The sequence below is a fragment of the Eumetopias jubatus genome, unplaced genomic scaffold (assembly GCF_037043125.1).
Source record: "Eumetopias jubatus isolate StellerSeaLion01/CBP00866 unplaced genomic scaffold, mEumJub1_p1.0 scaffold_8, whole genome shotgun sequence".
Lineage (NCBI taxonomy): Eukaryota > Metazoa > Chordata > Mammalia > Carnivora > Otariidae > Eumetopias > Eumetopias jubatus.
In genome coordinates, this window is record NW_028274814.1 from 57809498 (window position 1) to 57836764 (window position 27267).

At 37.2% G+C, this 27267-nt stretch overlaps 2 protein-coding genes across 2 annotated transcripts in view; one reads left to right on the plus strand and one right to left on the minus strand.

The window, feature by feature from the left end:
• Nucleotides 1-3510: 3510 nt before the first annotated feature.
• On the plus strand, nucleotides 3511-27014 carry PYROXD1 (pyridine nucleotide-disulphide oxidoreductase domain 1). Its single transcript, XM_088025976.1, has 6 exons — nucleotides 3511-3594; nucleotides 8197-8274; nucleotides 10842-10961; nucleotides 22230-22352; nucleotides 24944-25081; nucleotides 25838-27014. Exons 3-5 carry the CDS (start codon nucleotides 10890-10892, stop codon nucleotides 25007-25009), a joined length of 261 nt encoding a protein of 86 aa, XP_087882102.1. The 5' UTR covers nucleotides 3511-3594; nucleotides 8197-8274; nucleotides 10842-10889; the 3' UTR covers nucleotides 25010-25081; nucleotides 25838-27014.
• Nucleotides 26133-27267, minus strand: part of RECQL (RecQ like helicase) — a 54117-nt gene continuing 52982 nt past the window's right edge. The window contains exon 15 of the mRNA XM_028113183.2: nucleotides 26133-26978. Within this exon, the coding sequence (XP_027968984.1) occupies nucleotides 26835-26978 (144 nt within the window). The 3' untranslated portion in view covers nucleotides 26133-26834. The remainder of the gene's footprint in view (nucleotides 26979-27267) is intronic.

Here is a 27267-nt window from a genome sequence, read left to right on the forward strand (position 1 = left end):
GGATTTGCAGGAACAATTAACATGAACTGACATCAGTTGTGGTCAGGAATGGCATAAGGAAATCAAACTATCAGTAAGGTCCCCAAATTATGAATCACATCATGCCTACAGCAAAATGTTGCAGATAAATCACAGTGAGAGATGCCACAATAAATCAGTGAATTCCTGTGAAATAAAAGTGATTTGTTTGACTTTGCAAATGATATAAAATATTGCCTTCAGTTCTGTATACTTTCAAACAGCACCCTGAAAGGAAATCCAAGATAAGCAATAGGAATAAATACAGCTTGAAGATACAACAGGAGTGAATCAAACGTTTCTATCCTTAAGTAATAGATAAAATATAAGGGGGCTAGGTTAGGATTATTTTCAGCAATAAGCACAGAAAACTAGTAGTGGCTTAAACATACAGAGATTTAGTTGTCTCAGGCAACAAGAGGCCTGGAGGTAGGCAATCCAGAGTTTTAAAGGGGGCTCAATTAAGTCTTAGAGAAAGGTCTTTCCATCTCTCTCCTGCACATCATTAGCAAATAGATCTTCATCTTCATACTTCAGATCTCATGGTTGCAAGATGGTTGCTCTACCCCTAATCTCACATCCACATTCCAGACAGGAAGAAGGAGAAAGAAAAGAAAGAACTAGCAGTACTTGTATCAGGAGGACAAAGGTTTCCTAAAACCCTGGCTGATTTCTACCTACTCGGTGGCCAGAACAGTATCACTGGGCTACCTCAGCAGCAAAACGGTACGGAAAGACAGATATTTTTAGGTAGCACATTGTTTATTTAAACAAAATTAGGATTCTGTTAGTAAAAAAAGAAGGGAAGACGTATATTCAATAGGCAACAAGGAGCAGATGTGTTATAAAGGTAGTAGAGAAAGGGAAGAGAACTTCACAGATGATAGAGTTTTGAGAAATGAGTGCATTTAGGGGCAGGCAAAAGCAAGTAGATCATCATAGGACAGAAAACAAAAGGACCTAGATGTAAAAGGAAAATAGGAATATCGTTAAAAGAGTTATTTATGTTTTGCAATATGATTAGGTTTGTATAATATTTTGACACATTTTTAAATTATCTTTTAATGTGAGGAAGAGCATTACATTATGATTCTGTAAGTCATGCCATCTGATAATTGACATTAATATTCCTTCTCAAATGGAGCGCATATATATATATATATACATATATATTTAAAGATAGTGTAGGTTCCTGGGGCAGATGGCTGGAGCTAAAAAAAAAGAAGGAAATAAATGGGTGTCCAATTCTCTACAAACACCAGACACTAACTGTTCTATAACTGGTAATATATTAGATTACTTCAAACATGTCAAAAAGTGAATCATTGCACAGCCAGCTGATAGGTGTCTTTAAACAAGTGTTTCATCTTTCTGAGGAAAATCTTTTCCTTTTGTGAATGCAATTTCACAGCCACAATAATAACAACTTTTTGTTTTTGTTGTTTTACAAATTTTTTTAAACAGTTGTTCTTCAAAATGTGACCCATACAGGGAGAGGCACCTGGGTGGCTCAGTCAGCCAAGTGGCCAACTCCTGATTTTGGCTGAGGTCATGATCTCAGAGTCCTGGGATCAAGCCCCAGGTCAGGCTCCCTGCTCAGCGGGAAGCAGACTTGAGGATTCTCTCTCTCCCTCTCTGTCTGCCCCTCCCTGCCTCTAAAATAAATAAAAATCTAAAAAAAAAAAATGTAACCCTACAATAAATGACCTCACCTGAACCAAACCAGAAATTGGTTAAACTTGTGTCCCCCAAGTCTAATGGCAAAATGTGAATTTCTTTTCACCTTTACCTTAATGTGTTTGAGTTGGCATGTTCAATGTGAATCGTTGTTGCTACCAAATATGATTTGATGGAAGGTCATTTGGACAGCTGGGATTTTAATGTTTCATGTAAACCAGAAAGTAATTTCAAGACCAAAGAGGAGAAATTTATGTTTAAACTTTCATATAAATCTGTCTCACGTTAATGTGAACTTAAAAAAATTAATGGATAAGATAATGCAGTATTTGCAGTATTATTTGAAACAACATAATTTTTCCTTTTTAAAACAAATAAAATTCTTTTTTAAAATTTAAATTCAATTAGCCAACATCTAGTACATCATTAGTTTTTGGTGTAGTGTTCAATGATACATTAGTTGCGTATACACCCAGTGCTCATCACATCAAGTGCCCTCCTTAATGCGCATCACCCAGTTTCCCCATCCCCTGACCCACCTCCCTTTCCACAACCCTCAGTTTGTTTCCCGGAGTCAAGAGTCTCTCATGATTTGGCTCCCTCTCTGATTTCTTCCCATTCAGTTTTCCCTCCCTTCCCCTGATCCTCTGCACTATTTCTTATATTCCACATATGAGTGAAACCATATGATGAATGTCTTTCTCTGATTGACTTATTCCACTTAGCATAATACCTATTTCTAATGTCAGTATTTTATGTCAACTAAAATAAATTAGCCACATCCATTTGATACCATAATTTAGCCTTTTATTGATTTGGAAGAAAATATGCTTTACCTTTTTTATACCTTCATTTATTTTACAGGAACTACAAAGGATTTCAATAAACAAAAAGTATAAATACAAAGTGTTATTACTTTCTCTTCCCTTAGTATAATAACTAGATGTGGGAAATATTTTATTTATTTATCAGAAAATCTGAATTTCTCTTACTTTCAATGTAGTTGATGTTAAAATGTTGCCTTACACACTAAAATGGGAAATAGTTAAACATTGATGTAATTAAACAATAATTCCATTCCAATGGCCTTTCTCCATTTCTCTGGGAGCTTGAGTTCCAGTCTGTTCTCCTTGCGCTCCCTTAAGGGGTAGCTTTCATAATGTATAGGAGGATCTTGACCCTGGAAGGTGAATCCAAAGCTCTAGGGGACTTCTGGGCAGTAAATGGAAATGGAAATAATTTCTCAGAGAATAATTCAGTAAGTAGTATTGCTTTGCTTCACTTTACTATGTCATGATGAAATGTGCTTCCAAAATATAACATCTTGGATTGCTAGGCAAGAGGTAGGGAAGGATGATATTGCCTCTGGCGTAATTGTTGAAAAGCTAAGCCTATGTCAAATTTCTGGCAAGAATGAGAAGTGAAAACTTCGGGGCAGTTCATTTATTCTGAGAAGGCTCTGTCCTGTGTTTAGACATTCGCCAAGCTTCTCTTGGAGACCCATCCGCTTTACTTTGTTTTTGTTTTGTTTTGTTTGTCTTCTCTTTATCAAATCTACGTGTAAAAAACACAACTCAGGTGTAGTGGCAGTAAAACAAAACTCTGGCATCAAAGAGACGTCTTTGTGCTTCTAAATCACAATCTGAAGCGCAAACGCAAGCGCACTAAGTGTGAGCTGCTGGGCACCCGTAGCTCAGATACTCAGGCTCCGGCACCGGCACCGGAAGTGGCCGCCCAGTTTGACTTCCGCTCCCAGAGTCCAAGCTCTTGTGGCTCGTGCGCCGGCTGTCAGTAAAGCAGTAGGCTTCGGGAAGCATAGAGGCAGCGCGCCGTGCCTCGGTGGCAGGGAAGTTTGTGGTGGTCGGCGGTGGCATCGCGGGTGTCACCTGTGCTGAGCAGGTAGGCTGGCGCGCAGAGTTCCGCTTCTTCCCCGACCCCGGAGGCGGTGGCGCTCAGAGCACCCTCCCGCCCCTCCCCGTGTCCTTCCAGATCCCTTGTTAGCCGCTTCCTTTTCCCCGCACTCCTTCTTGCTCTCAGATATTAGAGACTGCTCGGTGGCCCTTGGACGAAGTTCTTAGTACCTCTCAAGCTTCGCCTTAGGCACAGGGAGGAGTGGGGAGCAAGGTTTTGAGGGAGGAACCCCAAAGCTGACTGAACCAGACTCTGGTCCTAGTTATGTCAGAGCAGCAACAGGGCTTAAAACTAATAAGTACTTGGGGGCGCCTGGGTGGCTCAGTTGGTTAAGCGACTGCCTTCGGCTCAGGTCATGATTCTGGAGTCCCTGGATCGAGTCCCGCATCGGGCTTCCCGGTTAGCGAGGAGCCTGATTTTCCCTCTGACCCTCCCCCCTCTCCTGTACTCTCTCTCATTCTCGCTCTCTCAAATAAATAAATCTTAAAAACAAAACAAATAAGTACTTGGTCAGAAAATTCAGCCTCCTTTCTTAATTAGCTGATTGAATTCAGCTTCCAGGTAGAAGCCAGGTCCTTAGTTCATCGTAAATAATTGATAATCCTTTACGTTGTTTCCTATACTTTGAATTCGCAGAAGAGATTTCATTTCCAGTAATGTTTTGTAAAACAACCAGCAAGAGATTAAATGTAGCTGGGGAGTGCTTTTCTGATTCTAGTGAATAATCAGACCAAATATATACCTATATACATTCCAAAAAGGACTGTTTCCTTGATATAAAGTAAACATAAGCAATTATTGAAGTCACAGAAGTCGTCCAAGAAATTCAAGAGATGTTTCAAACTTCTCATCTTTAGTTGTGTATTTTCCATTTTTTCACCAAAGAAACAACTGTGATCCAGGTACTGTGCTAAGGGCTGGTTAGTCAATTATAAATAGAGCAATGTACTTCCTTTATAGGGACTCACGGTCTAATGGAAGAGACATGTAAATAAATCATTTCATCAGTGTGTTTGCCAGCTTAGGGGTGCCTGTGGAATTGGTAGGGTGTGAATTAGAGGTAAGGTATCCTTTTGTCTCAGTATAGAAGAAAGTAAAAGTTCACTAAGTGGACAAGAAAAACCAGACATTCCAAAGGAAGGCAAGGATATAATCTTGTGTGGAAAAGCATGGCATTACCGGAGAGGAGCAAAGCTTAAAGGACATGGTGTTTGGGGGAGGTGACCCGAGGTGAAGGTAGGAAGGTTGGCAGAGACCAGATAATAATGGGTCTCATAAGTCTTGCTAAGAATTTAACAAGAACTTACAAGTAATGAGATGATTTTGTGCAGTGGCCTAATGTCAAATAATACATGTTGAAAGATGATTAGTTGCAGTGTGTTTGAGGCAGGGGCACTGGTTAAAATGAGACTGGATGGCTAAGTGAAAGGTGATTTTGGTAGTACAAAGAAGTTTTGAGGGGTGCCTAGCTGGCTCACTTGGTAGAGCATGCGACGTTTGGTCTTGGGGTGGTGAGTTCAAGCTCCATTTTGGGCAGAGAGATTACTTAAAAAAACGTTTTGAGGGCTAGGTGTAGCAATGACAAGAGAAAGTGGGGAAATAAATTACAGAATATATACAGAAAAGAAAGGTGGAGAGAGTGGTAATATTATCAAGTATTATAGAAAGCTCAAATAAGGTGATGGTAAAAAGAATCTGGTGGGTTTTAAGGATGTATAGGTGAATTGAAGATGCTCATTTTTTTGGTCTTAATTGAAGTATTGACATACAGTATTCTCTTAGATGTACATGATGATTGGATATTTTTTTTTAAAGATTTATTTATTTATTTGAGAGAGCGAGAATGAGAGAGAGAGAGTACATGAGAGGGGAGAGGGTTAGAGGGAGAAGCAGGCTCCTCGCCGAGCAGGGAGCCCGATGCGGGACTCGATCCCGGGACTCCAGGATCATGACCTGAGCCGAAGGCAGTCGCTTTAACCAACTGAGCCACCCAGGCGCCCGATGATTGGATATTTTTATGCGTTACGAAGTCATCACCTCCGTAGGCATAGTTACCCTCTACCACCATACAAGGTTATTGCAGTATTATTGACTGTATTCCCTATGCTGTACATTACATCCCTCTGGCTTATTTATTTTATAACTGGAAGTTTGTTCCTCTTAATCTCTTCAGCCTATTTCACCTGCTCCGCCCCTAACCCCTTTCCACTCTGGTAAGCAACAGTGTGTTTCCTCTATGTATGAGTCTGTTCTGTTTGTTTTGTTTTTTAGATTCCACAAATATTGAAATCATACAGTATTTATCTTTTTCTGTCCTATTTCTCTAGGTCCGTTCATGTTGTGATAAATGGCAAGATTTCATTTATCTTATGGCTTAATATTTTCATTGAATATATACATAGCACATCTTTATCCATTCATCTATCAGTGGACACTTAGGTTCTCTCTCTAGGTTGGCTATTGAAATAATGTTGCAGTGAACATAGGAATGCATATATCTCTTTGAATTGCTGATCGTGTTTTCTTCGGGTAAATACCCAGAAGTGGAATTGCTGGATTATATGGTAGTTCTATTTTTAATTTTTTGAGGACCCTCCATACTGTTTTCCGTGGTGGCGGCACCAATTTACATTCCCACCTATGGTGCATAATAATTCCTTTTTCTCAACAGCCTCACTGACACTTGTTATTTCTGACAGCTGTGAGGTGGTATCTCATTGTAGTTTTGATTTCCATGATTTGTGATTGTGAACATGTTTTCATGTGTCTGTTGGCCATCTGTATGTCTTTTTTGGAAAAATGTCTATTTAAATTCTGCCCATTTTTTAACTGGGTTTTTTAAATTAAGTTGTATAAGTTTTTAAAATATATATTTTGGTTATTAACCTGTTACTGGATGTATGATTTGCAAATATCCTCTCCCATTCAGTAGGTTGTCTTTTTGTTTTATTGATGATTTCCTTCTGCAAAACCTTTTTAGTTTGATGTAATTTCATTTGTTTGTTTTAGCTTTTTAGCTTTTTGTTTTACCTTGCCTGAGGAAAATGGTTCAAAAAATATTGCTAAGACTGGTGTCAAAGAGCTTACTGCTTATGTTTTCTTCTAGGAGTTTTGTGGTTTCACATCTTATATTCAAGTCCTTAATTCATTTTGAATTAATTTTTCTGTATGGTGTAAAATAGTGGTCCGGTTTCATTCTTCAGCATGTAAACTGCCCAGTTTTCTTAACATTATTTACAAAGAGACTTTATTTTCCCTGTGTGTATTCCTGCCTCCTTGTCATAGATTAATTGACCATCTATGTGTGGGCTTATATCTGGGCTTTCTGTTCCATTCCATTGCTCTGTGTGTCCTTTTTTTTATGCCAGTACCATACCGTTTTGATCATTACAGCTTGTAGTTTGATTTGAAATCAGGGAGCATAATACCTCCAGCTTTGTTCTTCTTTCTAAAGACTGCTTTGGCTATTCAGGGTCTTTTGGTGGCTTCATACAAATTTTAGGATTCTTTGTTCCAGTTCTGGGAAAAATGCCATTAGTATTTTGATGGAGATTGCATTGAATCTGTAGATTGCTTTGGGTAGTATGGACATTTTAACAATATTAAGTCTTCCAATCCATGAGCATGATAGATCTTTCCATTTATGTATATCTTCTTCAATTTCTTTCATCAGTGGCTTATAGTTACAGGTCTTTACCTCTGGATAAATTTATTCCCAAGTATTTTATTATTTTTGATGCAATTGTAAATGGGGTTGTTTTCTTAATTTCTCTTTCCAATAGCTCGTTATTAGTGTATAGAAACTCAACCAGCTTCCATATGTAAATTTTGTATTGTGCAATTTTACTGAATTCATTTGTTCATTCTAATAGTTTTTTTGGTTGAACATGGTCAGTTTTAATGGTATAGTAGGGAAAGAAATAGAATGTGGTGGAGTTGAGGAACTGGAGTGTGATTTAAGAAGATTCTTTCAAGTTTAAAGTGAGAAGGAGAGAGGTTGTAACCAGGGAAAATGATGAAAAAAATGGCAAGTTTGGCCTCTAAATTCTGTTGAAGCTAATACTAAAATGGTTTTGTTTTCCCAGAGTGTATACTGGTTGGGCATTTGGAAGAGGCAGAATAGCAATGCCAAAGCACTTGGGAAAAGTCAGGCTAAGATTCTGAGTACTTATTAGTAAGGGTTTGCTGTATAATTTCATCCCACTGAAGGGAAATGAAAACATTATTTTAAAAGAAATAGAAGTTGGTTTAACCGTTAATTAGGAAAAATTTTTTTTCTCTTTCTCCGCATGACAACTTTAAGGAATACCTCTTTATATAATTGTTCTTGTTCAGGAGGTCTTTGTTAGTGTTTAGTGTAAATGTACTACTCATTTAATCAATATCAGAGTTGAATATTACTCACCACTTCCTCATAAATAAGAAGACCCAGAATAATGAAGACCTTTAGATGAGGAAAAGTGAGTTTATAGTTTCCTAGGTTAATAACATTATTAAAATTGCATTATCCCTGTCTCACCCTCCATGGCATATGTACTGACACCTGAATTATTTGTCATATTTTTTCTCCCAATTTTTTTTTTTAATAAGTTGGCTATTCACTTTCCATCAGATGTTCTCCTGGTAACAGCTTCTCCTGCTATTAAAGTGGTTACAAATTTCAAGCAGGTAAGAATCTTTATATAACTTTCTTAGTATTGATGTTTTTAAATTTCAGTAACTTGACTAGCATTTAGTGTAGTTACAGTTTCTAAGTGTTTAAAATGACAAATACTCTTTTGATAGTCATTTTAAGATCAAAGCCCAAAGTTTAGAATTATATTAAGTATCAAAAGCACCTAAATGATGTTGAATTTGTCTTTTTTTTCCCCATCTTTTCCTCGCACTCAGAATTACTTTTTAGAAAATTTTAAAGTCTTTTGAGGAAAAATGCTGTGCGAGTCTAACTATGGGTACAAATATATATCATTATTATAAATAGATGTATGTGTATAAATGTGTGTGTCTGAAAATCAGAAAAGTGCTTCTCAGCCACATTTGCTGATAATTAATGTTTCACATGTGTAGTAAGCATCTGAGAACACTTTGTAGTTCCATAAATTTATATTACACACATTATAACATTACATTAGAAGTCTAAGATCATTTGGGTCATAGTATCATAGAAGAGTGATCTCTAAACAGACTTTTTTTTAAGTAGCCTCCACACCCAAAGTGGGGCTTGAACTTACAACCATGAGATCAAGACCTGAGACTAGATCAAGAGTCAGAAGCTCAACCGAGGCACCCCGATCTCTAAACAGTTTTGATGTGGTATGTCACCTGTTAAAGAGTGTTGGCTAAAATCCTAATATATGTATATTTATATGTTTATAAATTATATGCATATGCTATAGTGCTCTAATTATGAATGTTATAATGCCTCTGCAAAAAAGTTAAGTAACTGTTTTCTTCCGATACTTCAGTGAAGTCTACTACCCACAGTCTTTAATACAAGTTGTCACTATATTGACATTAAGCACCGATGGTGTAAGAGCAACAGTGGCTAAACTGGACTAGGGGTCATTGTATTCTTCACTGCCACGCACTCAGTTAAATAAATTAGAGCCAGTAAAAAACGTTTTATTAAATCCTGACTCATAGTGTACGTCTTTTTAATACTCTGTATGATGAAATGGGTTGTAGGCATAAAGCACTTGTTCTGTGCACAGTAGTGTTGTCTCAAGGAAAAGCAGTTGTGCTGTTGCTGAGTTGCAAGAGGAACTAATTTCTCTTTTACGGACACCAGCTTTACTTGAAAGAACAACTGACACACTATAGTAATTCATATTTGGAAAATGAGTGAAGTGAGCCTATCACTTCAAGGAAAACAAGTGACAGTATTTGTTGCCAATAGGACAAAATTAGAGCTTTCAAGCCAGAATTAGAACTTTGGAAAACTCATTTCCTCACTGTGAGCCTCGTGGTACTTAAAGACATTTCTAATGAGATTGTTGGTGATAATAATGTCATTTGTTGGTATTTTAGTGATATAAAATGTGTTAACATTGGGCAGATCTCCATAACTTAGGGAACCCCTGTTGTCGAGATGACGAATGTGATGTTACAAGATCCATTCAAAGTGCAGGATAGACCAGTGGATTTCACAAGAACAGATGATGAAAAATTCTTTGATATGGTTTCAAATTCTCCATTGCAACTAATCTTTAAGAAATCACGCTTGTTGAGTTTTAGTGTAACATCAAAGAAGAATATACAGTTCTCTGAAAAGGCTGCATATACGTCAACCAGATTAACATATTGCAACAGTTGGAATGGAGAAGCAGATCTTCTGTTAAGACCAGACATTAAAGATATTTGCAAAAATGTGAAACAGTGCCATTCTCCTCACTTAATTTCTTTTGTTTTGGAAAAAAATGTTATTTTTTATTAAAAGGGTATTATATCTGTTTAATATGTATTGGATTTATTATACTTCTAATTAAATTAAATATTTTACATTTTTCTCAGTTTTCATACCTGATGTAGCAGATATTACTGGGTTTAACTCGCACAGACAAAAGTTCTTTGGAGTCCCCAGTCATCTGTTAAGTGTGTAAAGTGGTTTTGAGACTAAAGGTTTGAGAACCGCCTGGGCCATGTAGTAGGATTTCCCAGTAGTATTTAGGGGGCAGCTGAGGTCAAATGCCAGTCTTCAAGGTGGGGTCCTTCCACAGCAGATTGGGTATAGGACTGGAAAAAGCAGGCAGTTCAGTCTGTGGTTGGGGATTTTCAGGGTAATTAATGGTTAAAAATAAGAAAGTAAGGAAATAAAAGTTTGGGCAGAACATGAAATGATCTACAATGGAGTCATGGCTATACAGGAAGAGAAATGAGTCCAAGAGGATGCTGATGGGTAGATCATGGTAAGTGGACAGAGAAAACTGTAAGGATAAGGAAATCAACAAGCTGTGGTAAAAGTATGCAGAAGTGGGTAGAGTCAGCCCTCATTTTCCAGGCTAGGAGACTAAGGTGCAGTGACCGGGCTGACTTGCCTGAGTGGTAGGACTAATATTTGAGTTCAAGTCTTAAAATGTGGAGTTAGCCCTCTTTACGCTGTACATAGTACAGTTGGCTGACTTCATTTTATGAATATGAAGTAAGTAGTGTATAAAAACAAATGAAAATATTTTTAGTATTTAAACTTCTTGAAATATTTTTTAAACATACATTTTTACCTTTATGATCTAATACAGGTTTCTAAAGTATTGGAGGAGTTTGATGTTGAAGAGCAACCGAAAACCATGTTAGAAAATCGCTTTCCCAACATTAAGATTTTAGAATCCAGAGTAAAGCAACTAAAGAGTAAAGAACACGTAAGAGGATTTCTTTCTTAATGATGCCCACTGTTCAATCTCAGTGAGCTTTTGCCTGCTTTCTTTTGACCCTGTCTGTACTGCTAACACCACTAAGGTCCCTAGCATATAAAGTTTAGTGACACTGATTTGTATTATTACTGGGAAAATTTATACTTACTGTGGGTTTATTGCAATTATACAATTAGTTGATTTAACATTTTAGGTTTCACATTTCACGTGAGCATTAACATTTATATAGTGCCTGCTGTGTTCTGGGCACCACGGTAAGTGCTGGGAGACAACAGGAATAACAGTGAACCTGCCCTGGGCGTGCCCAGTGTCGTAGCGAATATACACATGCACACGTATAACTATAGGGACGTGAAAAGCACAGTCACTGAACTCTTTGATAATAATGAAATAATCTCTGATATTAGAGACTTGCGAGGACTTCACAGAGGGAGTAATATTTGAATAGGGTTTAAAAGGTGGGTGAATTAAGAGTTTTTAATTAGGGGCATTGTAGGAAAAGGAGGTGGCTTATTCAAAGGCCCAAAGAAAAGGAAAGGGACACGTAGAAGAGTGACACTGTCAGAGGGACTGCAGTGGGGACAAGGAAAGGAGATTGGCAGACGAGGCCAAAGAAATAAGATTGTGAAGAGCTGTTTATATCAAGCCAAGAATTTATTTTGTAATCAATGGAGAAATGAAGAGATTTTAGGGGGAGGCAGGGTGATACCATGGATACTCTTTTAGGAAGGTAGATCTGACAGCAGTGTTGAGGATGAAGTGGGGGGGAGTGAGGGGCTGGTGGCCAGCAACCAAATCAGAAGGTGGTTGCAATCATCCAGAATGGTAGAAGGCCTGAACTAAGACGGGGACAGTGTAGTGGAAAGGACGGCCCAGATATGAGTGAGATTTCTACCGTAAACTGAGCAGGACCCAGTAACCCACTGGACACGGGACTGAATAAGGCGGGCTCAGAAAAGGGTGTTGTCAGATGATAACACTATCCTCAGATGAGCTTCAGGCAAGATGGGAAGTGGAGTTTGCCGTTGTTTCCCTAGAGCAGCTCTCATTTGTGAGTTCTCCCTTAGGGAGAAAACACACTTATAATACATTCAGAACACAAATAATTTGACAGGAAAAAATAAGTAAGTACTGAATTTTATGGGGAAAAAATCTGAATCCTAAAACCAGGATAAATTTCTAATATTTATAGTAGTACATGTTCTATATCACATCCATGTCAGTTAATTTGCAAATAGAAGTGTGCTCAAATGTATATTAATAGATTGTGAGGGAATTTATATTTGGGCGTTGAATAAATCAGTGCCACCCATTACCATGTTGAAGTGTCCTAAGTGAGATGTTTGTATTATCTGTCCTTTATATTCTTTAATGAATTAGAGATTGTGTGTTTTATCTTCATGTCTACTTCCAAAAATGTAACAGTAGCCAATGAAGAGTTCTTGTATGTGTTTTTACAGTAGCTAAATGCAAATTATTTTTTAGATTTGGTCAGGGTCTATAACTACTGTTTGCCAGATAAAATTCTAACCGTATTATCTGCAGGAAGACTCGTGTAGAATTTCTATGTGCATTATACCGTGTGGAATTATTGGCTTTATGTTTTTCTTAAGCACCTGAAGAGTTACAACGGGTAACAGATGTCTCAGTGGATATCAAGTGCTACAGTTATGATTTGCCATGTTTTATAAATCAAACACATGGCACAGTGTTAAGCTCTAAACCACTCTGACAAAGTCTGGCATCTCTCAGTCATATGTACTTATTATAGATACATGCTTTCTAAAGGCTACTACTTAGATGTAGGTTTTCATTCGATATTAAGGAACAAAAATAGTGGATCTCAAATATGTATTTTTAGACTCAATGATGTCATTAAAAATTAAATAACTTAAAAACCAGTACCTGCTAGGATTTAAGGTTAACACATTTTTCATATGAAAATATATGAAGTATATATGAAAATATCCACAAAGAGCATGTTTGCTGGTGAAGTGATTGTTGTTTGTACTTAAGAATATAAATGCTGTTTTTTAGCACTTCTAATGTTTTTAGATAATGTACCCTTTCCTGCCACACTGTACCCGCCCTGTACCCATACCAGCCGTTAAGGTCTGATACCATTAGTGTTACTGGAGTGGTTGGGGGTGGGAGGGATGGGGTGGCTGGGTGATAGACATTGGGGAGGGTATGTGCTACGGTGAGCGCGGTGAATTGTGCAAGACTGTTGAATCACAGATCTGTACTTCTGAAACAAATAACGCAACATATTTAAGAAAAAATAAAAAGAAGAAGATAACAGGAGAGGAAGAATGAAGGGGAGTAAGTCAGAGAAGGAGACGAACAATGAGAGATGATGGACTCTGAAAAACAAACTGAGGGTTCTAGAGGGGAGGAGCGTAGGGGGATGGGTTAGCCTGGTGATGGGTATTAAAGAGGGCACATTCTGCATGGAGCACTGGGTGTTATGCACAAACAATGAATCATGGAACACTACATCAAAAACTAATGATGTAATATATGGTGATTAACATAACAATAAAAAATTTAAAAAAAAAAGAATTACTAGATCTTCCTACAGTAACTTCCACTGAGATCAGAAATATTAAGGCCTGCCCCAGGTATAATATCAGAATGCTCACTTTTAAAATTTCTGAATGTTTAGTTTTTAACCTGAGGTCAACATACCTCCTTGAATATCATGAGATTCCTTATGTTTTATGCAAAATCTGATATGAATGTACCTTTTTTCCCAGGGGAGAAAGACTACTTTTTGCCAGATTCCCAGAATGGTTCATGGCCCTGAACTGATGGTGAATGACTGGACTGAATGAATGCATTCTCATGTTTACTTTGATTTGCAGTTGCTCTAACAAAGTATTGAGTGCCACCAAGAGGCAACCTTAATGTATTTTTTGCTTTCCTCATACTGAGTTTTTTATTTAAAGTGAAATTGTACCCATGGATGAATATGTTTCTCCTCTCCCCTTCCTTGCTCTGTTTTTACAGTGCATTTTAACAGGAGATGGCAGTCAGCATGTGTATAAGAAACTCTGTGTGCTGGAGCTAAACCAAAGTTGATATGTGAAGGAAATCCTTACGTATTAGGAATCCGTGATACAGTGTTCAGGTAACATTTTGAGGTTGGTTCATGGGAAAGGAACATGCATATTTCTTAGGCTTTTCTATATTTGAATCAAAGTATTCCATTTACAGTGTTAATTCCTAAATTATAGAAGAGGTTTGTTTTATGATCCATAAACCAGAAAGTATTTTTTCTTAAAGATTTTATTTATTTATTTGACAGAGAGAGAGACAGCGAGAGAGAGAACACAAGCAGGGGGAGTGGGAGAGGGAGAAGCGGGCTTCCCGCGGAGCAGTGAGCCCGTCGCGGGGCTCAATCCCAGGACCCCTGGGATCATGACCTGAGCCGAAGGCAGACACTTAACCCACTGAGCCACCCAGGTGCCCCAAACCAGAAAGTATTTATAACGTTATTGCTAATTTCAGTTTGGCTTTAGTTGATAATTTTTGTTTTTTTTTTTAGTTCATGCTGATCTGTTTTTTCCATTGTGCATATATCCCAGATACAACAATTAAGCTGAAGGTTATAACTTATACACACATTCATTACTTTAATTTGGGAAATGTGATTTGCAATCTAAATAATGTAATGATCTTTTTCCAAAAAGGTAAAACATATCCCAAACTTACTGAACTTACCCCTTAGCAAAAAAAAATTTATATTCAGAAGATCTTTGTGGTACAGAATCATGACAGAATCCCAGAACTGAAAAATTCATTTGGTTTATTGTGCTCAGGAACTATAGTAAACTGTCTTAATAAGGTGAAACTCCGTGGAACCTTCTACAACTTCTGGTAATGGATTTCAGGGCTTTGGGGTTCAGTGACCGTTCTTGCCAAGAAACTCTTCCTGGTTTCTGATCATAATATTGTCTTACCTCAAGCTCACTGTTGTAGTTCTGTCTCATAGGGTCATAATTTTACATTTATTAATAATATTTTATATTCTTGAAAATTGATGTTTTCTTTTAGCCTGTTCTTAATAGGAATGTAGAGAAAACTAGAAAAACTTAATTATAAATTATAATTTAATTATAATTGTAAACATTTCACGTTCCTATTATCAAAGACTGAGTTCATAACTGTTCCAGCTAGGCCCTCTACATACATGAGCTAACTACTTATGATAATCCTGTGTGACAGTATTACTCCCATTTTACAAATAGGAAACTCTGATGGAGAAATTAATTTTTTACCTATACTAAAGTAGTTATTAAGTCTATCAGAAGTACAATTTATTTTTATTTATTTTTTAAAGATTTTATTTATTTATTTGACAGAGAGACATAGAAAGGGAACACAAGCAGGGGGAGCGGGAGAGGGAGAAGCAGGCCTCCCGCTGAGCAGGGAGCCCAATACGGGGTTCAATCCCAGGACCCTGGGATCATGACCTGAGCCGAAGGCAGATGCTTAACAACTGAGCCACCCAGGCGCCCCCAGAGGTACAATTTAAACTCATGCCATTGGGGCACCTGAGTGGTTCAGTTGTTAACCGTCTGCCTTCGGCTCAGGTCATGATTCCAGGGTCCTGGGATCGAGCCCCTGAGCCTGCTTCTCCCTCTCCCGCTCTGCCTGCTTGTGTTCCCTCTCTCACTGTCTCTGTCAAGTGGATAAATAAAATCTTTAAAAATATAAAATAAAAATTCATGCCATTTATCTCCATGTCCAGTGTTTTTAACATCTTTCTTAAATTACTGTCCTCAGTGAAGGACAAACTAAAATTAACTATTTTTTTCTTGTAGCATTTTAAACAAGTCAATTTCAGGCATTTTTTATTATTACAATAAAGTTTTGGGTGAATTTAATAGAAATTTAGTAGAAATAGAATTTAATAGAACTTGACACAGTAGGAAGAGGAATTTGGCTATTCAGATGTCATCCTGAAGTAGTGGAACTATTCTGTACTTTTGAAAGTGCCACAAAAATGACCATGGCTGGGACGCCTGGGTGGCTTAGTTGTTAAGCGTCTGCCTTCAGCTCAGGTCATGATCCCAGAATCTTGGGATCGAGTCCTGCATTGGGCTTCCTGCTCAGCAGGAAACCTGCTTCTCCCTCTGCCCCCCTCATGCTCGCACATGCTCTCTCATACAAATAAATAAATAAAATCTTAAAAAAAAAAAAATGACCAGGGCTTCCCTAAGCTCATTATGATCTTTTTTAGGGGGCAGAGGAGGAAGGTGGTAAAGGCATCAATTAGTTGTCTTATAATGGTAAGACAGAACATTTTTTTCTGATAAATGTTAAGACTATTGTGCCTGCTCCTAACAGCTTTATTTACATTATCTTAATGCTTACAGAGGCCTAATGAGATAGAGTCACTTCTTGTTTCCATTTATAGTTGAAGAACCGGAGGCACAGAGGGGTTAAGCAACTTGCCCAAGTTACTAACTGGGGGCAGTTACTAACTTCTAGGACCAAGGACTCTTAACCACCAAGCTGTTGTGCTGCTCTTTCATGCAAGTTTTGAGTGTTGAGTGACTCCAGGGAAAGTGTCAACTGAAGGACTAGACGAAAAGGAATAACCCTGTATGTAGGATACCGATCAGTGTCCTGTTAATAAATTGATTTGATCAAGGAGTTAGGAATGTGTTGAACTAGAGGTCTTGCTGCTTGTTGGAATTCTGAACTACTCTAAATGTGATGACCTAAAAAGCAAGGAAAATCAGCAGAGGCATTGCTATGAAGACAGCTTGGGTGAAACAGCATTTGTAATATTGGGAGGGTACCTCCTGGCAGAGTGGGAAAGAGATTTAGTTACTTTGTAAATCAGATAAAATTCCTACATTTTAAGAATATTATCACTGAAGCCTCTTGCTTCAAGTTTTGCCCTCTATTTACAGAACACTGTCTCCTTCTCTTTTTAATACCGGACTTTCAGAGACAGCTTACTAAAGCTAAAAGAATAATGATCATAGGGAGTGTCGGTGGCATTGCACTTGAACTGGTGTTAAGTGTATATTTTTAGATACTATTTAAACACTGCTGTATGATTCATGTGATTATTGGCAGACTAGAAACATCTTGGTATTCTGAAATTCAAAGATAAATGTAATTGTTTTTCATATATTTTCAAGGAAAATGTCCACTTTATATTTTTAGCTTTCATGGAATTCATAGTTGCAGAAATGTCATTGCCAAACATGAGTTTAGGGAATATTTTCTGTCTCAAGGGGTCACACACAGGTGACTGGAGAGATGTGACCCATAGAGGTGTTTGATAAGCATGTACTATATTGAAAAACATTTTTCATACTTTAGGGACTTCTAAATCTCTAAAGTGCACACTTTTAGAGATTTCTAGTCACAGCCCCCACCACTTTTGATTGTTTATACCCATCCTGCTTCACTCATTTATATGGTTACCTGTCTAGCCCATGACTCCCTATTTCAAGATCTGTGGTACTCCCAGCTCCTGGTTTTTTTGGAAGTTGAAACTTTAGTTCTTTGATGCAGGAGCAGCTGAATTCTTGACTTCATAGCTCATTGCTGAAAAATCAGGGGCTAGAATTGCACATAAAAGAACCACATATACAACTGAAGATATAGAATCTGGTTCATTAATTCACAGATGAAACTGTTTAGTTTTAAGCCATATAGAAAAGGCTGTAAGAACATTGAGTGAAATATAGTTGGAGGAGATAGGAATATAGATAATATTTATTTCTATATTCTACATGACAGATTATCTAGGATTTTTTTTCATGAAAAATATGTATGAGTAAAACTGGAAATGTAGTGAATTAAATGAACCAGCCATCTGCACCTTTGCAAATATGCTGCAGTTGGACAGCACCTAAGGTAATTTTACAAAAAATGCAAGTGAGTTATAAAAGACATACAAACCTCAGTTTTTTTATTTTAAAAGAGCTTTTTGTTTGTTTTTAACTTACGGCTTATAAAATTCAAGAAGAATTTTTTAACTTTTGAGGATGCTAAAAATTGACAAAATTTTAAAAATTGATGGCTAATTTTTTTATTGAATTATAACTGACATACATTATATTAGTTTTAGGTGTACAACAATAGTGATTGTTCATACTTCTTACGCACCTCCCCTCTGGCAACCACCAGTTCTCTGAATTTAAGAATCTGGTTTTTTGTTTGTCTCTTTTTTATTTTGTTTCTTAAATTCCACATATGAGTGAAATCATAGGGTACTTGGCTTTCCCTGATTTAAATTTCACATAGCATAATACTCTCTAGGTCCATCCATATTGTTGCAAATGGCAAGATCCCATTCTTTTTTATGGCTGAATAGTACACACACACACCATACACATATATACCACATCTTTATTCACCTATGGATGGACACTTGGATTGCTTCCATATCTTGCCTGTTACAAATAATGCTACAGTTAACATAGGGGTGCATATATCTTTTTGAACTAGTGTTTTTTTTTCTTTGGGTAAATACTCGTGAGTGGAGTTATTGGTCATATGGTAATTCTAGTAATTTTTTGAGGAATCTCCATACTGTTTTTCACAGTGGCTGTACCAATTTGTATTCTCAGCAACAGTGCACAAGGGGTCTTGTTTCTCCACACTCTCACCAACACTTGTTATTTCTTGTCTTTTTGATTCTAGACATTCCAACAGGTGTAAGGTGATACCTCATTGTGGATTTGATTTGCATTTCTCTGATGATTAGTGTTGTTGAGCATCTTTTCATGTGTCTGTTACCATCTGTATGTCTTTGGGAAAATGTCTGTCAGGTCCTCTGCCCATTTTTATTTTGGTTTTTTTGTTTTTTGTTTTTTTGTGTTTTTTTTTTTTGGTTACTGAGTTGTAGGAGTACTTCCTATGTTTTGGATATCAACCCTTTATCTGACAGATTGTACCTTTCATATTAACCATGTATTTAACATGCAAAAACACATTATATATACAATAAACACCTGATTGAAAGATCCACTTTATAACTGTTTATCACGAAATATTAAAATAATAAAGTGATCAAAAGACATAACTTAGTTTAGTCATGCTGTATAAACATGAGAATCATAACATTGCCTAAAAACTTGAAAACAAAAAGCATGCTTCTCTGTCTGGCAGTTTTTAGATCATTTGAAATTTGAATTGAGTTTATCTTTTCAGGAAGGAAAAAGGAAACACAGACCAAAGCTGGTGCTGGTAATATGGGCAGTGCCTTGGGACCTGATTGGCATGAAGGCTTGAATCTTAAAGGTACAAGAGGTATGTGTTCATATACTAATTAAACCTAAGATGCAATTTTAAATTCTTGAACCATTCATTAAAGACTGATTACAAGTAAGTCAAACAACTGCTAGGTCATTTTACTTAAAATCCAAAGTGCTAGGACAGACAGGACCAATGGCATGTGGCCCAGTTCCTTACCAGGTAAGTATGTCATTCATCTAAAACTGACTCATGCCCTTCTTTTTAGTTCCCCAGGCAGAGAGATTTCCAGGCTTGGACTACAAGTGAATATAACTGTCCTATATTAAATTAATCTTTTCTCAAAGGTCACTTCACATGCATTACAACATTTCAAAGTTTATTAGATGAATTCTAAATAAAATATGTATTTAACACCCTAATTGGATAAGCAGATGACTTGCTTTTACTCATTTTATTTATTAGATACATTATATTTAAATAGTAAAAGGCTGTGATATTTAAGTACTGTAAGAAGCATACGTGGAGTCCTTATTACTGTGTATGATTTCTTTTCAGCCTTGGGTAGTTTGGAGGGGAGCTGGCTTCATGGCATATCTAATTTTTGTGATAGAATTATACAGAATCATTTTTTCCTGCATCTTCAGATCCAAAGATTAATAGTATTTTTAACCTGAGAACTTCAGCAGTTTGGTTCAGTAAACATTATCTCCTATGTACTTGGCACTTTCCTAAGGTTCTGGATATAACAGTAAGTCGGCACAGACTGCCCTCAAGAGGCTTTTATAGTCTCTAGCAGTTGTAATTTTTAAAGACTATATTTGAAACTATCAATGAAGCTTATACTAAAAAGTATACCCTTGGTATTACCTGCCAATGCAACTACTTGTTCTCTTAAGTTCTGAGTGGATTTCCCTCCCTTCATGCACAAAAATCGTGAAAGGCTTGTTTTGGGGCATCCAGTGTGTTTCCATTTATATTGTTAAGAATTATTTTTCTGTATGTTTCTACAAGTGTATTGTAATTTTGGGGGGGATGTGTTATGGTGATCAGCATTGCTTTTAGTTTTCTTGTAAGATTCACATCGAAACTGTATGTGAAGTAAAGAAAATCTACCTTCAGGAAGAATTTAGAATTTCTAAGGAAAAGTCTTTGCCTTTTCCCAGAGACCACTGTAATCACTCAGTCACAACTGATAAAGGTAAGTAATAAAATAAGAAAAAATACAATAACCACTAATTCAAGAGGAAGAAAACTTAGTCTTCCTATATTAAAAAACTTAAGATTTCCATATGAAATTTAAACATAAAAAGTAAAAATGAAACCATTACTTAATAAGTCATTTCCTTTTCATTACTTAGTCTTCAAGTTTTCTAATAATTACACATGGGACTCACGGTGCTATGACCACCACAGCTCTGTGAGTCAATCACAGTATCTTGCAGATCAAAACAAATCTAAACCAGAAAAACCTTTATGCTCTCAGAAGTGAAGTGACTTCCCCCAAATCAATAATCTGTAAATTTGGGATTAAGAAACAGATCTAATCCCTATTCCACACTTTCTGTGAGAACTATCACCATTGGAAGAACTACACTCAGCCGAACTAGCATATGAGATATTCCACTGTTTATGAATTCTTTGAATTTTTCCATGGGAAAAGATAGTGTTAGAGTTTGAATATGAGTAGTAAGGGGAAAACATTGCAAAGTGAGTTATCTCGGACTAAACTCTCAGTGGAGTATAATGTATTAGTATTTTTAAAAAATAATTTATAAAGTGATTATCAATTTAAATTTATTTTGTTAGAAGTTCTGTGTCTAAATTTGAAGGAAAAATGTTTAGAATGTCATAATTTGTAATACCCAAAGCAAGGAGATAATGTTAATTACATTGTAATTGTTTTAGCAGATGTGCCTTATAAAAATTAAGGTTTTTATGTTGAATTAGCCAACATATAGTACATCATTAGTTTTTGACGTAATGTTCAACGATTTATTAGTTGCATCTAACACCCAGTGCTTAGCCCATGTGCCCTCCTCAGTACCCATCACCTGGCTACCCCTTCCCCCCCCACCCGCCTCCCTTCTGTAACCCTCAGTTTGTTTCCCAGAGTCTGTCATGGTTTCTTTTTTTTTTTTTTTTTAAAGGAAATTCTACATCCAACCTGGGGCTAGAACTCAAAACGAGATCAAGAGTCGCATGCTCTATTAACTGAGAAGGCTAGGTACCCCTTAAGGAGTGTTGTTTTAAAGTCCTCTCCTGCCTTCTTTCTTTGTTCTAGGCATTATGACATAATTCTGTGGACAGCTGATGGTGATTACATTTGAGATTAAAGGGGGGTTTTTTGTATTTGTTTTGTGGGGTTTTTTTAAGAGGTATTTATATGTGGAATTGACTAATGAAAAGAAAAACGGCTGCAGGAGTTAACACCAAATATAGAACCTTTTCTCTATGGCAACAATGTAAGGTGAAATTTTTTGTCCTGCTATGATTATTTTTAACTGTTCATTGTCTTAGTGTAAAACTGTAATTTAAGGAAGCTGAAAACAATTTAGTTTACAGTCATGTTTTGATTTACAGTATTTCGTATTGCCTAAAGTCCTTAAGCAGTAAACGTCCCAGCATCAGTGTCCTCATAAATGGGACATAATGCACAGTTCATTTGCCTAAAGGTTGATGAGACAGACACCTATGAAATCTTACAAATGATTCTTTTAGAGAAACTATATTTTCTTCCTTTTAGCATTTGAAGCTCAGAAAACTGAGGAATATTGTAATTACAGGTGGGGTAATCATATGGTTACTGAGTGTTTTTGATCTTAAAAGTCTACGAATGTTTTGGTTGGTCTGTCCTAGTAGGATTTTGATTCCCTGGAAATTCAGCTGAGTTGTCTAAACTTGGCAGCTGTTTTTTACTCGCTCACCGAAGATCAGCATACCAAGGTGTAAAAATGACTTGTTTACTTTAGATCAAAAAAAAGACACCTTTCATTTTTCTTCCCATGTATGCTTATCAGGAATGTTGTTTAGTTTGATCTAGGAGAAGACGGAGGCCTGAAAGTGGATGCTCACATGCACACGTCTCTCTCTGATGTCTATGCTGTGGGTGACATCTGCACCGCATCCTGGAGGCCCAGCCCGGTGTGGCAGCAGGTAAGCCGGCATCCACCATCACACCTTGTATCAGATTCCATCTGACGGTACAGGAGTGAGTCACTACCAGCAAATCCAAATTTCTGGTTTTCCCACTTTGCTACTTTAAGTAGGAAGTTATCCTAGAGTTTTGGTGACATTTTAAAAAAAAGGATGTTCCCCTTTTGGTAAGTTATGATATAGTGGTGGAACACACTGGGAGCAGCACTGTCCAGTGGAACTTTCTGATGACAGAAACGTTCTGTATGTTTGCAGTGTCCAGTCAGGTAGTCACCAGCTACATGTCTCTACTGGCACTTAAGATGTGCTGAATGTGACTGAGGAACTGAATTTTAATTTTACTTACATTTAAGTTTAAATAGCTCCCTGCATCTAGTGGCTACCAGACTGGACAGCACAGCTTTAGATGAATAAATAACATACCGAGGTGTAAACCGTATAGATGAATGATGGCCCCATGGGATCCTGATGACCCAGTTCTGTCTCTGTGGGAATTATGACCGAAAAAATTTCCTGAAGCAACCATTCTTCCTCAGCTACACGACTCTCTCCATCTGGATGTCCACATCCTCCTGCCCTCACGGTGCTGCCCGCCTCCTCACGGTGGAGCAGAAGTCCTTGAGGAAGATACTCAGACCTCGGCCGTAGGCGAGGTGGTCTTAGGAGGAGTAGAGACACAGGTAGATGTTACAGATAAAAGAACCAGGCAACACTCGGTGAAAGACCAGCTCCACAGGTAGAGATTTTCCTCCTGCAGATTAACTGTGGAATATGAAGTAGCGGAAGGGCCAGATGCATTCTAAGAGGCACCTTCAATACTTTTGTTTTTACAGAGATAACAGTTATAGGAAGAGTGCTTTCGGCCTCTTTCTAAAGTGCTAGCTTGTTTTCAGTTTTCCGCCTCAATCATTCTCTGTCACTCCTGTGGCCTGTCATCAACCCTCAATTAGGAATTGGGAGTTTGTGGGGTTTTTAACATTTTAAACCTTATAGAGTAAATTATATCTTTAATAGGTGTCATACTCTGCTACAGGCAATATCCAAAAATAAACAGCGGTCTCTTGTTTTGAGTGAATCTAATAGACCTTGTGTCTTCATTTGTAGGAGCAATAAGTAAGTACACTAATTAATTAGTTTTCCATGATCCAAGACCCAAACTGGAGGGACTCAGAGGCTGGTGTAATACTGCCGGCCGGCCGCCTCCTTTAGCCATTCTCGAGTGTTGTGCTCAGTTTGCTCTGCTCCCTTCCCACAGCCCCTCTTTCACTTCATCAAACCAATCCTGTTAATACACAGGAGACGGAATTTCAAAAAAAAAAAAAAATTATCAGGGTACCTGGGTGGCTAAGTTGGTTAAGCATGTGACGCTTGTTTCACAGCTCAGGTCATGATCTCGGGGTCGGGGATCTGGCCCCATGTCGGGCTCTGCACTGGGCATTGAACCTGCTTAGGATTCTCTCCCTCTGTCCCTCCCTGCTTGCACTCTTTCTTTCTCTCTCTCTGTCTCTCAAAAAATATATACATATCACTTCTACCAAAAATGCTTGAAAATCACAGCCATGATTGTGGTGGTATTTTTGCACACAAAAGGACATTCGTTACACACAGGGGTATAAGGTACACACAGGGGTGTAGGTTAGCTTATTTAATTCTCTCAGTAGCCATGGAATAGATGGTGTACATTTATGTTTCAGGTAAAGAAATCAAGTCTCAATTAAATAAAAAGTTAAATATGTACAAGAGTTGGTATTTAAATCTCTTGGCTCCCAAGGTAAGTGTTTTATCAGGGATTCCCAAAACTTTGTAGAAATACAATAAAAATACAGTAGAGGAGAAATTAGCAATGTTGTAAGGAAAGAATTTAAAACGAATTTCCAGGGGCACCTGGGTGGCTCAGTCAGTTAAACATCTGCCTTCGGCTCAGGTCATGATCCCAGGGTCCTGGGATCGAGCTCTACGTCGGCTACCTGGTCAGCAGGGAGGCTGCTTCTCCCTCTGCCTGCCTCTCCCCCTGCTTGAGCTCGCTCTCTCTTTCTCTCTCAAATAAAAATGAGTTCCCAGCATTGGTTGCTGAAATCAGATAAGATTTTCTTAGGCTGGACATCACCTATTATATCGATCTGCCTGACCATTGAGGTTTAACTGCATGGGAGGCCTTAACTATCTAGCACAAAAAACTAAGGATTAGGAAAAGGAATGAATTTTTCAATGATAATTTGTCATCGCTACTTATGCTGAGAATGAACTCACTCTGAAAGAAGAGACTAGTTAATAAGTAGTATTCTTACCTTAGTGTAGCCTGAAATATTTTAATTATTTTTAATGGAGAGCTTATTGAAACATACAGAGTTGGTATCATCCTTTCATTTTAAAGGCAATAATTTGGATAAAATTATCAGATACCAAAATCAGTCTGGTTGGTGTGGACTGGTGACTGCTTATCTATGCCAGAGACAATCCAGCTAGTCCTCTAGCTCGCTAGATCTAGCAAGTCTCAAGGACTGTCAACATTGAACCCCTTCAAGGAATTTTGTAAGGCATCTTTAAATTACAACAATGAAAAATTTTCTGATAACATTTTTTTCTTTCAGGTGAGGCTGTGGACGCAGGCTAGACAGATGGGATGGTATGCAGCGAAGTGCATTGGCTGCAGCTAGTTTAGGAGAATCTATTGACATGGGCTTTAGCTTTGAACTTTTTGCTCCAGGAACAAAAGTTTTAAACTATAGGTAAGATTCTAGATAAGCAGATTAGTGACTTTTTCTGCTTGTTAGTCTTGTAACTAATTATCGGGTTTTCTCATTGAATAAGAATTTACATGGTTTTCATCATTTTAGAAGAAATCACCAATTTCCTAGTTCTTGCAAATCAAACCTGGTATTATTGCTGGTCTTAATTACTAATCATTACCTACCTTCTTGCTATATTATTTTATAGTTAAGGGGGGAAAAAGTCTCTTTCAGATTTGTTCCCTGTTGATACATTTCTGCATTTATTTGAGATTCATTCTTGTTTTGTGAGGGGAACTAATAGCTATCATACTCAAGAATGAACCAGGTGCTTTGCCTTGCATATTATTTACTCCTCTTTACATTACTCTGAGCCAAGTCTTTTCTTTAGTTTTACTGATGAGGAGGAACACACATTACATAAAGTTTAAGGAGATTAATTTGCTCATGAAAAATCTAACTCAGTTCCTTATTAAATCTTTAAGTCATGACTCTAGGCTAATATAGTCCAGATCCTACATATTTAATTCACTACTTTTAATGATCATAAGAGATTGTGTGGTAGTATCATCTGTACAATAAATGCAATGTCATTAAAATGTTTTCTTTGTGACCCACCTCTCCACTGACACTTCTAGCTGTAAAATTTTGTGAATAGATTTTTGTGCTGGCCATCCTAGGATAAACACAGTGTAACTGCATATCATGTTTCCTTTTTGGTACTCACTAGAATACTTTTATCATCTCTGTATACAGGTCGTAATGCTGGGAAAATAAAACGCACAGGGCTTAGGTTCAGATCATGAATTAATGCTGAGATGTACCAAAGGACAAGAATACGTCAAAGTTGTCATGCAGAATGGGCGAATAATGGGAGCTGTCTTAATTGGTGAAACTGATTTAGAAGAAACATTTGAAAACTTAATTTTAAATCAGACGGATCTTTCATATGGAGAAGATGTGCTAGATCCAAATACTGATTTAGAAGATTATGTAGTTCTTAAAATGCCTTTTTTAAAATGAAGTTCCAAACAACACATGAAAGTCACAATAAGGTAAATGCACTGATTTAATGAAATTAAGAATACAGAAGTGATAATGATTTCAGTGGGAAAGTATTAAAATATAAATAAAATTGCAAAGATCAACTAATATAGTTACTTTTTTCCAACAGAAAACTGACCACTTATGTAAATGTAAGGATTTAAGTTAATCCTGATTTAGCCTTGGAGCAGATTTAGCTAGGCTGTTACCTACTTGGCCAACAACTTGGTCTGGTATGCCAGACTCATTCTTCGATTATGAAATATGAGAGGGTTATGGTTTCAAGAGGCTTATTGTTTTGTTTTACTTAGAGATATAGCAATAGCTTCCTTGCTAATATCATTAATATTGATACCTTATTCCTTTTACATTTGGATTCTACAGCTGTTATGAGCTGAAATCACTCCCTTTCTGTGATAAGCCTATGTAAAATACTCCGTATAACATTGCTATCAAAAGGTATGTGAAGGGATAAAGGATTTAAGATAGATATGTGAACTCATTCTTAAATATTTTACATTAAAATTAATTTTCTCTTTCATACTGTAAATCATGTATAAGTCATGATCTCAAATTTTCAAGTCTTCAATACTTCAGAGGTAAGTTCCATATGTATAAAATATTAATAAAATTGTCTTATTTAAACTTTTAACTACAAAATAATGCTGTATACATGTATAAACTGTTTTCTTGGAAAATTTAGAAACACTCATGCATCATCAATTTTTCTTTTCTTAGTCCCTGTATTCTTAGATTGCTGAAGCATGTTTGCAGACTTCTGGAAGTTACCTGAATTTTTTTCTTCCCTTTTTTTATAAGCTCCTTCAGAATGACAAGTTTGAGATGATTCAATCTGCAAATAAAAACAAAGCAAACACTCTGGTCACAACTCAGCTGTTCCGTTTTCTTTTCAGATTAATAATCCCACTGGTCCTTCATATGAGCCCTACCCTGAAGGGATATGTTGTCAGAGACACAGTGGTACATAGCATATTTTTGTAGGCTTGAGAGTACTGAGTGTGTAAGAGTCATTGGTTCTCGACCTCTGCTGCTCAGGCCAACTTATTAACCAGTGTTGATCCACAACCAACATTGTGAGGGCAGGATGCATCGCAAATTAAACAACACTAAAACGGATTTTT